This window comes from Hemitrygon akajei, chromosome 1 (assembly GCF_048418815.1).
Source record: "Hemitrygon akajei chromosome 1, sHemAka1.3, whole genome shotgun sequence".
NCBI classification, from domain to species: Eukaryota; Metazoa; Chordata; class Chondrichthyes; order Myliobatiformes; family Dasyatidae; genus Hemitrygon; species Hemitrygon akajei.
In genome coordinates this window covers 51354879-51367577 of record NC_133124.1, presented here as the reverse complement: position 1 = coordinate 51367577, position 12699 = coordinate 51354879, and the positions used below count along the sequence as shown (strand labels likewise).

At 38.3% G+C, this 12699-nt stretch overlaps 1 protein-coding gene across 1 annotated transcript in view; it reads left to right on the top strand.

Annotated features, from left to right (window-relative positions):
• Positions 1-12403, top strand: part of LOC140726563 (putative Polycomb group protein ASXL3) — a 218287-nt gene extending 205884 nt beyond the window's left edge. Inside the window, exon 10 of the mRNA XM_073043118.1 lies at positions 611-12403. Coding sequence (XP_072899219.1) covers positions 611-4321 — 3711 coding nt within the window. The 3' untranslated portion in view covers positions 4322-12403. The remainder of the gene's footprint in view (positions 1-610) is intronic.
• Positions 12404-12699: the final 296 nt, after the last annotated feature.

Genomic DNA, 12699 nt, shown 5'->3' with positions numbered 1-12699 from the left:
CTTTTTAAATCCTTTCTCATTTCTTCAAATTTGGCCTTTTTCCAGTTTATAACCTCAACCCGAGGACCAGATCTATCTTTATCCATGATCAAATTGAAACTAATGGTGTTATGATCATTGGAACCAAAGTGTTCCCCAACACACACTTCTGTCACCTGTCCTAACTCGTTTCCTAATAGGAGATCTAATATTGCATCCTCTCTAGTCGGTACCTCTGCATATTGATTTAGAAAACTTTCCTGAACACATTTTACAAACTCTAACCCGTCTAGACCTTTAACAGTACAGGAGTCCCAATCAATATGTGGAAAATTAAAATCCTCTACTATCACAACTTTGTTTCCTGCAGTTGTCTGCTATCTCTCTGCAGACTTGCTCCTCCAATTCTCGCTGACTATTGGGTGGTCTATAATACAAACCCATTAATGTGGTCATACCTTTCAATGATTCAGTGATTATCAATGGTTACTTTACTATTGCCTGCCAGCACCAATTGGATTGAAATCCATTTTAGTTGCTTTAATTATATTATTTATAAACAATGTACATATTTACTCCAATTTGCCTGATTATTTGCATGGATTTAAATGTGGTACTTTCTTTTCAACAGATTCACTTATCAAGGATCAAACTTCCTTTTGTTGTGCAGAGTCAACCATCCTACCAGGTATGTCCAAAGTCATCCTCCAGTCGGACACTGGCTGGTGGAAGAAACACTGGCGCTAGGACCCTAGCAGATATCAAGGCCAGAGCACAGCAGGCTCGAGCTCAGAGAGAGGCGGCAGCAGCTGCTGCAGCTAGCCTGGTAGGAGATGAAGGGATCAGTGCTGCAGGAACAACTGGAGGGCAGACCAGAACACTGGCAGATATTAAAGCACAAACAAAAGCAAAGTTACTTGCCAAATATCAGGCCAGAACACAATTGCAGCCATTAGAAGAGCAAACATCTGGTAAACAAGACCGGGCTACAACAAGGGATGTACAGGATGCCAATGTTGTAAAGAGTGAAGAAGTTGTTAAATCAGATAACAACATTTCATCAATGTGTAGTACTGAAACTACTCCAGCTCTCAAAGGCGATGACAATGTCGGTGACTCAGATTATACTGTCAAAAGTGCTATTCATTATTCCTCTGATATTGCCGCAGTGGCAAACATTCCTCACACTACTGCATCTAGCTGTGTCAAAAATGCCACAAAGGTACCCATCACTGATAATACTGCAGTACCAAGTTCTGTTGGTCTTGTTACAGTTGCCTGTACTGAGAATATTATAATGCCCAGCTCCAATGGTGAGGAAAGACAACCTTGCATTAGCAACAAACAGAATAGTGCTTCTGTGCCGAGGTATGCTGATAATAAAAGTTCAATGCCAAGTACTGCTAATGGGAATTTCATACCAAGCACAGCTGCCAGCAGCACAAAGACAAACTGCACTGCAATTGAAACGGAAATTACTGTATCAGGTTCTAATGGTTCTAGTAATAATAATGAATCACCACTTTCTGAAGGTGGTGTTTCCAAATCTCAGACTGTACCTAATGCACCCATGCAGAGTTTGCCTGTCAGTGCTGTGGCAGCAGTGTATTGCACCAGTGATATTTCTCCTGATAAGGTTTCTTCTCCAAGCTGTGGTGAAGACATCACGACTCTAAGCAATAATGAAAGTGTAACTGAAAGCAATGAAAATGCCTTTGAGAATCCCTCTATTGTTAACAATACATTATCCACCTCTGTTGTCAGTACAGGCATTTTAAATTTCAATACAGCAATTATTTTGAACTCTTCCAGCAATATTCACATGCCAGCCAATTTCAATGCTACAACTGAATTAAATTCAGCAGATCAGTCACTGGATCTGGGATCTGCAGCAATAAATAAGATAGAAATTGGTGCACCAAGTGCCCCACTGCTGAGCTCTTTGAAACCTCCTGTCAGTATAGAAGGGACCTCTAATGCTGACATCCATTATGCTATAATTGATTCTCATACAACAGGAACTTGCGTGTCAAATTTGGGTATGGACCCACAGACTGTAATAGTTAAAACAGAAAATGCCTTGAACTCTCAAATGCAATCTCAGGAACTGATCAGTAACTGCACTGAAACTGATGCTGAAAGTCAGTCAGTGAACAATGGCAGAAACAATTCAGAAGTGGTAAAGAATGACAGTCCATCACTACTTGCGAAAGACATGCAAGTATCAACAGTTCTGTATGGAACAACAAGCACTACTGGTCTACAATTTAAGTTTAATGATCTTGAACATCATTGTTTTACAATAAAAAACTCAGAAGATTTTGAACAAGTTATTAGTAATAACCAGGAGCAAAACATCTCAAACCAAAGCAAATCAGGCTATCATACTAGTGAAAGTCAAAGTATTAATGAACTGGAGGGCTACAATGACAAAAGCCATAGTTCAGATAAATATAATGAATATGATGTTTGTACAGTGAAGAATGACAAATTAGATACTTACACCAATTCTGGTGAATCTGCAGACACAAAGCAAAGAAAATTGGAACCTGTTAACACTTTTGCTGAGGCAGAAGCTGACCAGTCCAGGGAAAAGAAAAAAGACCTTTCCAATATAAATGACTCTGAAACTAACCAGGGAGAGCACCTGGAAAAAAATGAAGCTACAGAAAATGCCATTCATACCCGAATCAATCCATTAGTGGGCAACTTGCAAACAACAAGCTCTAAAACGACTTTTGGCACAAACCAATCTCAGGCCTTCACGTTATCAGCTGCAGAAAGCCAAGAAAGGGTCCCTGCTCCTGGAAGCACTAATCGTCATCTTTCTTCAGTCGAAGCCAATAACCCTCTTGTGACACAGTTGCTGCAAGGTAACTTGCCTCTAGAGAAAGTGTTGCCTCAGCTACGGTCAGGCACCAGGCTTGAAATTAATAGGCTTCCTTTGCCCTCCCGAGGTTTTAGTGAATCAAAAGTGACTGCAGCTGAAAGGGATGTCACTATTAACATTCCTCACCCTCTTTCTCAGACATCAAAGGGGCAGACTTTGGGAACAGTGTGGGAGATTCAGTGTAACACAGGTGATATGCAAGTAAGCAACAGACAGGCTAAATCAACAGAGGAACAGTCACAAAGCAGTTTAAAGCAAACAAAGCAGTGCGCCTCAGTTGGAGTTGAAATGTGGTCACAGACTCCAGTCAGTATGGATCAAAACCAATCAGGGCAACAGCAAATGTTATTTAAACAAGAGTGGATAAACAAGACTTTCATTAAGCACAAAATCATTAAAAGCCCAGAGTTTAAAGAGCACAAGAAACCATTGCCTGCATGTGGTTTTGAACAGAATGTGTTGACAGGCAGTGACAACAGCAACAACTTGATTATCACAGCCCCTACCTCACAGAAACAGCACACTCATCAAAAGTCTTTTAGTTTGAGAGGACTAACTGAAGCAGAAACCTCAGTGCAAACTATACCAGCAGCCACTCTAGGTTATGGCACCACAAATGCATTAACATTCAGCCGATCCTTAGAGCAAAGCAGCCCAGCATTTAACACTATAGCACAAGTAGATACATCAGTGGAAACAGATTTGGAAAGCATGGGTGCTGTTTTCTCAAGCAGTCTTAAAATTAAGCAAATTGATATCAGTTGTAGAGCAACACAAACTATCCAGAATAATGCTGTGAAGCATCTTTCTTCATTTAAGGAATGTGAAGCACCATCTGATCAAAGCACAGGATTAGTTACTATGGAAACCAATAAAAGACTGAATTTACATGCTACAACTGATGGTACAAGTGGTATTAAAATAGAGCAGTTCTCTGTTGATGATGCCTTAAGCAAAAGCTGTGCAGAAGATGTCAAAGATATTTCAAATGATCATTATGAAACAAAAGAACACATAAAGGTTTTCGGACCAACAATGGATGTCTTTTTAGGTAAATTAGTAAAGGAGCCTGATTTTTCTTCTCATCTATCCACTGAGTCTATTAAGCCAGCCTCACATCTTGCCACTCAGAAACTTCTCCAGCAGCAGCAACTCTACGGAAATTATTCCACGTTACATTTCAGTGGCACTAACTTGAAGCAAGCGGCTTCTGTTATTGAACAGTCCATTGGAAGTTTTCTGGGAAGTAGTACAAATGATGCCATTACTTTATCTAACCAGAACTCTTCCATTCTAGCTCATAAATTTTCTAACAACAATAGTGCAGAATTAGAATTGAAGTGCTCTTGCAGACTTAAAGCCATGATTATGTGTAAAGGATGTGGAGCCTTTTGTCATGATGACTGTATAGGGCCTTCTAAGCTGTGTGTAGCTTGCTTGGTAGTAAGATAGAAAATGGTGCCTCACCAAAAGCATTTTTATCACAATGCATAGTACAGTAATAGGAAGACTTTTTAAAATAATTGATCTACAAAAGAATCTCAATGGATGTTTTGTTAATATGTTGAGAGCTGTACCATTGCACTACACCAGAATTCAAGATTACAGCATTTTCTCCAATAACACTCTACAATATTTACCAAATTCTACTTTTAGAAGAATGAGAATTAGATGACTGTAGGTAATTCCATTGTGTTGGTACTTCATTACATCTTTAGTGAATTAGAAGACAAGGTTGTGCCAGCAATTCCACACATCATACAGCTGGGAAAATAGAAAACAGCCCTTTTCTGGCTATTTCCGAATAGCCTGGCTGTGGCTTATAAAGTATGAGCAGATCTGTAATAAATTTGCTTTCTTAGTCACATAGAAATGAAGCAATGTGGAGAGATTAGTCTGAAAGTGACCAGGATTGGATAACACATTATCTTTAATTTTAGTTATAGAAATATGTATTTTGTAAAGGTATTCTCCTTTTGCAGAGGTAAGAATTGTATTGAGTCCTTAGATGCTTTGCAAATACTGTAGTTCTTTAAAGCGTATTTTTAATCACTTATCGATCGTATATATCTTTTTGTTACAGTTTTTGTAATCTATCACAAAATTTCCAAGCTCTACAAGGTTTATTTTGAAGATCTGACCTTATATTTTAATTGCTTAGAAATGGAAAAATCCATGGTTATGTTACTTATGTGCCATAATACTTGAATGCACCACCTTGGCTTACTCCAAATGCTGAAACACTCACACCAGCTTTGTGTTTTTACAACAAAAGAAATCTATTTCACCTATGTGAAAGAAAAGCATTGTTAAATTTTAGCACTATTTTTAAGTTTTATATCAGTAAATTTTGTAGGCTTATAATGAATTTTCAAGGTCTTGAAAGTCATTGCATCGTGGCGTGAAACACAATGTGAATTTGTTTAAATGTTTTATTTTTCATGTTTAGTTTTGTTATAACAATGGATTTACTTCTCTGCGTCTTCATCAGTGTTGGAAATTTTTAAATTTTTAAAAGCACTGATACTTACACACAAGCTGCTTCCAGGGCTGTTTTGGCCCCAAACTATCACTGTACTGTAATTATTCTGCAAATGTTAGATATAACAGGGAATGTTATTGTTAAAGTGCATGAATATCACAGCCAAATGTGTGTAACTGTGGCTTTAAATTTGTTTGATGTCATTTCATTCAAGCATTACACATATAAAAAGAACCCCATTTATTATACATGTGGATAAAAAGCAGGATATACAGTATTTTCGCAGGTAAAGAACAGCCTGCTTTTGTTATCTCCTTAATTGCCTTCAGTATTTGATAGCACTTTTTTTTAAAATATGCATTGAACACAAAGGTAGAATTGATTGAACTTGATTTGTTGAGGTGGACATGTTAGTTAATGCATTATGGTCTGACTTCACATTCTGATTTTATGTAAACAAATGGATGCATTGTTCAAACAGTGGTATGAAACATTAAATCTCACAGAAAGTTGGTACATCAAATCTGAGTTATAATGTACATTGAAGTTCTGAATTTATGAGATTACTAGTGGAGTACATTACTTATAATTTTCATGATCCTTATAGAAGCTTAAACAGTGCAATTCTCAATACTGATATGGTGGCACTTTATTTGCTGCTGTCACAAACTGTTCTGAAAGCAGTAACCTCTGTTGAAAATTTGGAGACTATTGAGTAGGCAGGCACAGGTTATTTTTTTCTATCCCCTTCTGCTCTCCTGTCCAGAATGCAGTCGTTCATAACCAGATTATGGCTTCACAGCACTTCTAATTGTGAAATCTTTATGACTAAATTTGGATCAATTTCTGCCTTGAATGTGGGATCAAAACAAAAGCGATTTTTCATCTCAACTAATTATCTACACACACACACACACACACACACACACACACACACACACACACACACACACACACACACACACACACACACACACACACTCACACTCACACTCACACTCACACTCACACAGAGAAGATTACTGTATAGAAATCAGGAATACACATCCAGATTGATTTTAACTTTAACTTTTCTTAATCACAGCACTGAGAGCAAACCCTTGTGCTTCCACTGCCATCCTGCATTAGTTAACAAGACACAGATAAAGAGATCAGTTGTAGCACCACCATTGTTGGTTGTACTCAGCATTTATCTACTGATCTATCAGGAATCCTCAACGGTTCTCTTGAGTTTATAGTTCCATTATGTTTTTGTTATCAGTAAACACATTTTATTGACAGTAAACAAGTTATACAGATTTAAACTGAGCACAAACCATTGATCGGTTATCAGGTCCATGGTGATAATATAACTATATTTTCCTACTATTTCATATTCTCCTCTTCTATAAGGGGCTAGGAAAGTCAAGAAAAAAAATACACCAAAGAAAGTTCAATCTTTTTCTGGTTTGGAGCATTACACACATCTTTCCTACCTCATTCTTCAATTGAATCTGAATATTTATTACTTGCCCACTGAACAGATCTGTCCAAATCACGGCCCATTCTTTATCTGAAAAAGTAAAACTGTAGATCAGGAAATCTGTCATAAAAAGAAATAATACTGGGGATACTCAAAAGATCAAACAGCATCTTTAGAGAAAGAAACAAATATCTCAGATTAGTGGCTTAGCCTGTCATTTTAATTCTCCATCCCACTCTCATTGAGACTCTCTACCTTTGGCTGCCTATTCTGTTCCAACAAAGCTAACATGAAAGTGCAGTTCATCTATCTAATGCAGTCATCAGGATTGAATGAATAAATTTCAGATTACCAACCTTTCCTGCATTCAACATTAACTCAGTTTCTGTCACTTTACCTAAACTGTAAAGTTTTCCAGTATTTTTTTTTACTTTAGATTTCCAACAGTTGCTTTGTTATGCATCTCACAGTTCCAGAATTTGTTTTTGCTATTTAATAACTGCTCACGTTCATCTTCCTCTGTTATACCATTCTGGATAGATCAGCTATTGTTAACTGCCATTCCACCATGGCTAATCTCAGATCCCACCTCAGCACCCTACATCTACTTTCTCACCATATCCTTTGATGCCCTGACCGATGAGGAAACTATCAACTTCCACCTTAAACATACCCCCAGACTTGACCTCCACTGCAGTCTGTAGCAGAGCATTCCACAGATTTGCTACTTTCTGACTAAAAAAATTCCTCCTTACCTCTATTCTAAAAGGTCACCCCTCAATTTTGAGGCTGTGTCCTCGGGTTCTGGATACCCCATCAAGTGAAACATCCTCTCCATATCCACCCTATCTAGTCCTTTCAACATTCGTTAACTTTCAATGAGATCTAACCACATTCTTCTAAATTCCAATGAGTACAAGCCTAAACACTCCTCATACCTTAACCCCTTCATTCCTGGAATCATCCTTGTGAACCTCTTCTGGACTCTCTTCAATGACAATACATCCTTTCTGAGATACGGGGTCCAGAGCTCTTGACAGTACTCCACGTGAGCCTGACTAGTGACTTAGAAAGCCCCAGCATTATCTCCTTGCTTTTATATTCTATTCCCCTGGAAATGAATGCCAACATTGCATTTCCCTTCTTTACCACAGACTCGATCTGTAAGTTAACCTTCTTGGAGTCTTACATAAGGACTCCTAAGTCTCTCTGCACCTCTATGTTTGAACATTCTCCCCACCTAGATATTAGTCCGCACTATTGTTCCATTTACCAAAATACTTTATCGTGCATTTCCCAACACTGTATTGCATCTGCAACTTTTTTACCAATTCTTCCAATTTGTCTGAGCCCTGCTGCAATCGCATTGCTTCCTCAGGACTATCTACCCCTCCACCTATCTCTGTGTCATCCACAAACATTGCCACAAAGCCATCGATTCCATTATCCAAATCACTGAAAAACAATGTGAAGAGTAGTGGTCCCAATACTGACCCTTGAGGAACACCACTAGTCACTGTCAACAAACCAGAAAAGGTTCTTTTTATCCCCACTCGCTGCCTCCTGGCTGTCAGCCATTTCTTTATTCATGCCAATACCTTTCCTGTAATAATGCCTTCTGAAAATTCAAGTAAATGACATCCACTGCCTCCCCATTGTCCACCCTGCTTGTTACTTCCTCAAAGAACTCTTAACAGATTTGTCAAGCAAGATTACCCTGTACAGAAACCATGCTGACTTTTGACTTATTTCATGATTAGTCTCCAAGTACCCAAAACCTCATCCTGAATGATGGACTCCAGCACTTTCCCAACCACTGAGGTTAAGCTAACTGGCCTATAACTTTCTTTCTTTTGCCTTCCTCCCTTCTTAAAGAGTGGAGTGACATTTGCAATCTTCCAGTCTGTGACAATGCAGAATCAAGTGATTCTTGAAAGATCATGACCAATGCATCTGTTATGTCTTCAGCAGCCTCTCTTAAGACTCTAAGATGTCGTCCATCTGGCCCAGGTGACTTATCCACCTTAAGACCTATGAGTTTGCCTCACACTTTTTCCTTTGCAATAGCAACGGCACTCACTCCTGCTCCCTGACGCTCACAAGCCTCTGGCAGACTGCTAGTGTCTTCCACAGTGAAGACTGATGCAAAGTACCCATTAAGTTCATTTGCCTTTTCTTTGTCTCCCATTACTGCCTCTCCAACATCATTTTCCAGTGGTCCAATATCATCTCTCTCCTCCCTTTTGCTCTTTTATTGGCTAGTTTGCCCTCATATTTCACCTTTTCCCTTCTTAAAGCTTTTTTAGTAGCCTTTTGTTGGATCTTAAAAGCTTTCCCAGTCATCCAACTTCCTGTTCATTTTTGCTACCTTATATGCCCTTTCCTTAACTTCCCTTGCCAGCCATAGTTGCCTATCCCTGCCACTTGAAAACTTCTTTTTCTGTGGGACATACCCATCCTGTGCCTTGTGAACTCTTCCCACAAACTTCAGCCATCTCTGTTCTGCCATCATCCCTGCCAGTACCCCCCTCCAATCCACCTGGGCAAGCTCTTCTCTCATGCCTCTGTAATTCCCTTTATTACATTGCAATACCGATACATGTGACTTATGCTTCTCCCTTGCAAATTGCAGTATGAATTCAATCATATTACGATCACTGTCTCCTAAGGGTTACTTTACATAAAGCTGCTTAATAGATCTGGGTTATTACACAACACCCAATCTAGGACAGCCTTTCCCCGAGTAGGCTCAAACACAAGTTGCTCTAAAAAGCCATCTCATAGGTATTCAACAAATACCCTCTCTTGTCATCTGACACCAACCTGATTTTCCCAATTGACTTAAATCGTCTATCTGTTTTCCGAACTATAGAGTCCCCTATTACTACTGCCATCTTCTTCAGTTCCCTACCCTTCTGAGCCACAGGCCACCTGAGTGCCAGAGACACAGCCACTGTTGCTTCCTCCAGGTAGCTCACCCCCATGACAATAATCAAAATGGAGTACTTACTTTTTGAGGGGGACAGCCACTATCTGACATTCTCCATTCCCACTCCTGACTGTCACCCGTTTATCTGCCTTGGGGTGACTACCTCCCTGTAGCTCCTGTCTTTCACCTCTTCACTTTCCCTAGCAAGCCGGAGGTCATTGAGCTTCAGCTTCATTTCTTTAACGTGGTCTCTAAGAGGCTGCATCTCGATGCATCTGGTGCAGATACGGCCATTGGGGAGGTTGGTAGTCTCCTGGAAATCCCACATATGACACCCAGAACAGAACACTGTCCCTGTAGACATACCTCATATTCTCTCAGGAGTTAGATAAGAAATAAGGAATGAACTTACCCATTTGCCTTGCCTCAGCCTATTCTTGCCGAAGCCCTATTGAGCCAAAGCCTTACCACTCTGACTCAGTCCACTCCAAAAATGACCGCTCCACTAGACAGTACCCCTCTTTTATAGAGACTGGGTTTTTAATGGTCTTCAATGGACTTGTGTGGGAACCCTTTTCATTTCCATCTTTTAGGTGTTACCAAAAGCAATTGAACAGCTTTCCACTTCTCCCTACTTGTTTCTGCACTTCTACAACATGCTGAAGACCGATTTGTCTGGAATATTAACTGTTTCCCTGCCCACAGATGCACACTCACCCACAGAGTATCCCCATTCTTTATATGCATACTCAAGAAAAGAAAACATACACATATTATTATTGCAGACTTTAATATTTGGCCATACTAATCAAGTTCCAAAGATTCAGCCAATCCTCTGGAATAAAAATAGATTTGCACCTCAACCTAAACCTAAAGAGAATTTCAACATACATTGCATCTACTTATCCCATTTGGCTCAATATGTAGCAATAATTTCTTTCCAATTCTCTTAACTTAGATGCTGAAGGCAGAGAAATCTTTTCCTTAATAATGCTGACTATCGCAACTGTCAGGGACTTAAACATGTACAGATTTCCAATATCTGCAGCAATTTACTTAAGGATTATGCTTCTGAATTTCTATCATTTCTCTCTCCTAATTGTGATAATTTTAAAAGCTTCTCTACAGTATTTATGGTTGTCTAAGAGAATGTTTTTCCCGAGTAATAGTGTCTCAATATTAATTAATTATTATATCCATGTGTTAATAAGGTGCATTAAATCAGACTGTTCTGTTTCCTCAAATTCCCCAGCAGAAATATCAGCCATGATTACCTTAAGAGCTCTGTCTCTTTTATAAAAGCATTTTAATACAAGATTTATTTTTGACATTTTCTTGTTTTTAGAACAAAACAAAAATGGGTCAAATTTTAAAAAATGTTTTTACCAAAACTTACAGAAACTATTGTAGAATATGATTTAAAAAGTTCTTGTGGAGCTGCTTCCAAACCTCTGCCTATGGATTTTTTTCAAATTTATGAAGTTTTCAAGAAGTCTTATGAGAAAGAAAAAGTAAGTGATGGAGCAGGTGTTCAGCATTTTAATCACTTGCTTCAAAGTCAATGAATAATGACATGCTACTCTCAACATGCAGTTCATAAAGCTGTAAAAGTGAAAACTCTTTGCACCTACAATAGTATTGTTTAATTTTAAGCATTCTGTTACCTAAGAAATTAATTTAATATATACTTAAGGTGGTCGAGTATCTAAGATCTGTCATCAAATAGTCTTAATATTTAGAATTTAAATCAAAGGAAAATGAAGGGATAAAGGCAGAGGAACATGACCAGTTGAATAAAGGCTTTTGAGCTGTTTGAGTGCAAGAAAAGTGATCCAATTAGCCTTCTTTGAGACTTTAAAATTCTTATGTATGTATAAATTAATTAATCCAAGCTTCTTGATCTTCATTATGCTTTATGCTCCTGTTAAAGCAATGCAGAAAGGTGATTCACTGATGGTTTTTATTTTTGACAAAATGGTAAGAATTAACTGGTGTCCTATTTGCACTGTGCACCATGCATCAAGAACAGTATTTTTTTTTATTTATATAGTTCTTCCAATGTGGCACTTAATTGGTTTTGTTATCAAACAAAATCTGCAACAAACACACAAGATATTAAAAATTATTGACTTATTGGTTAGAGCTTGATTTTAAGGAATGTCTCCATTTTTGGTTATGTAAATAACTTTTTCCTTTAAATTATTGGTGCATTATTAATGGGATCTCATGGATCCACACTATATTTATGTTTATAAATATGATTCCAAATATATGTTCTCACACAGCAACACCACATGTAATAAAGACATCATTTTGTTCTGCTTTTTCCTCTGCTTTTCTACCAAAGAAATGGTAATTGAATCAGGTTACATAACTTCATAAATGGTTTACAATGTCCTCAAAAGAGACAGCATTTTTCTTTTCTCCACCAGTTTTGGTAGGTTGCTCACGGGTGAATGACAGGTCAAATCCTACTCCATCTTCATGAGTAAACCAAAACTGTTAATTTTGTGGTAAATTCAGGGAATCACACTTTGCAACTATGTGTTATATTTTTGTTTTAATCATCACATGAAGTGATTTTCCACGATGTCGTAAACGTTAAAAAACATGTGTTTGTGACCTTTCTGTATCTTTTCCTGATTAAAAATATACTAAAAGTTGGTTTGTATGGACAAATCTTTTGTAATAAGGGGGAAACGTTCATGCTTACAATTTTAGAGGACAGTTCTTCAAATTCTGCAAAATGGGCTCTCACTGTCAGAGGCTTGCCAATTACAATTGTGATTTGCCCGTTTCAGTCACCATTTGCCCAAACGTACTTCGGATTAATTCTTAAAGCTTATCTTGGTGGGATGGATGGTATGGAAGTCTAGCAATATGGCTCTCTGAGAAATAATAGGGCCTTAAATGATGAAATGGAGTGATATGGATGGGCCAAACCAGGCCTGCCAGTG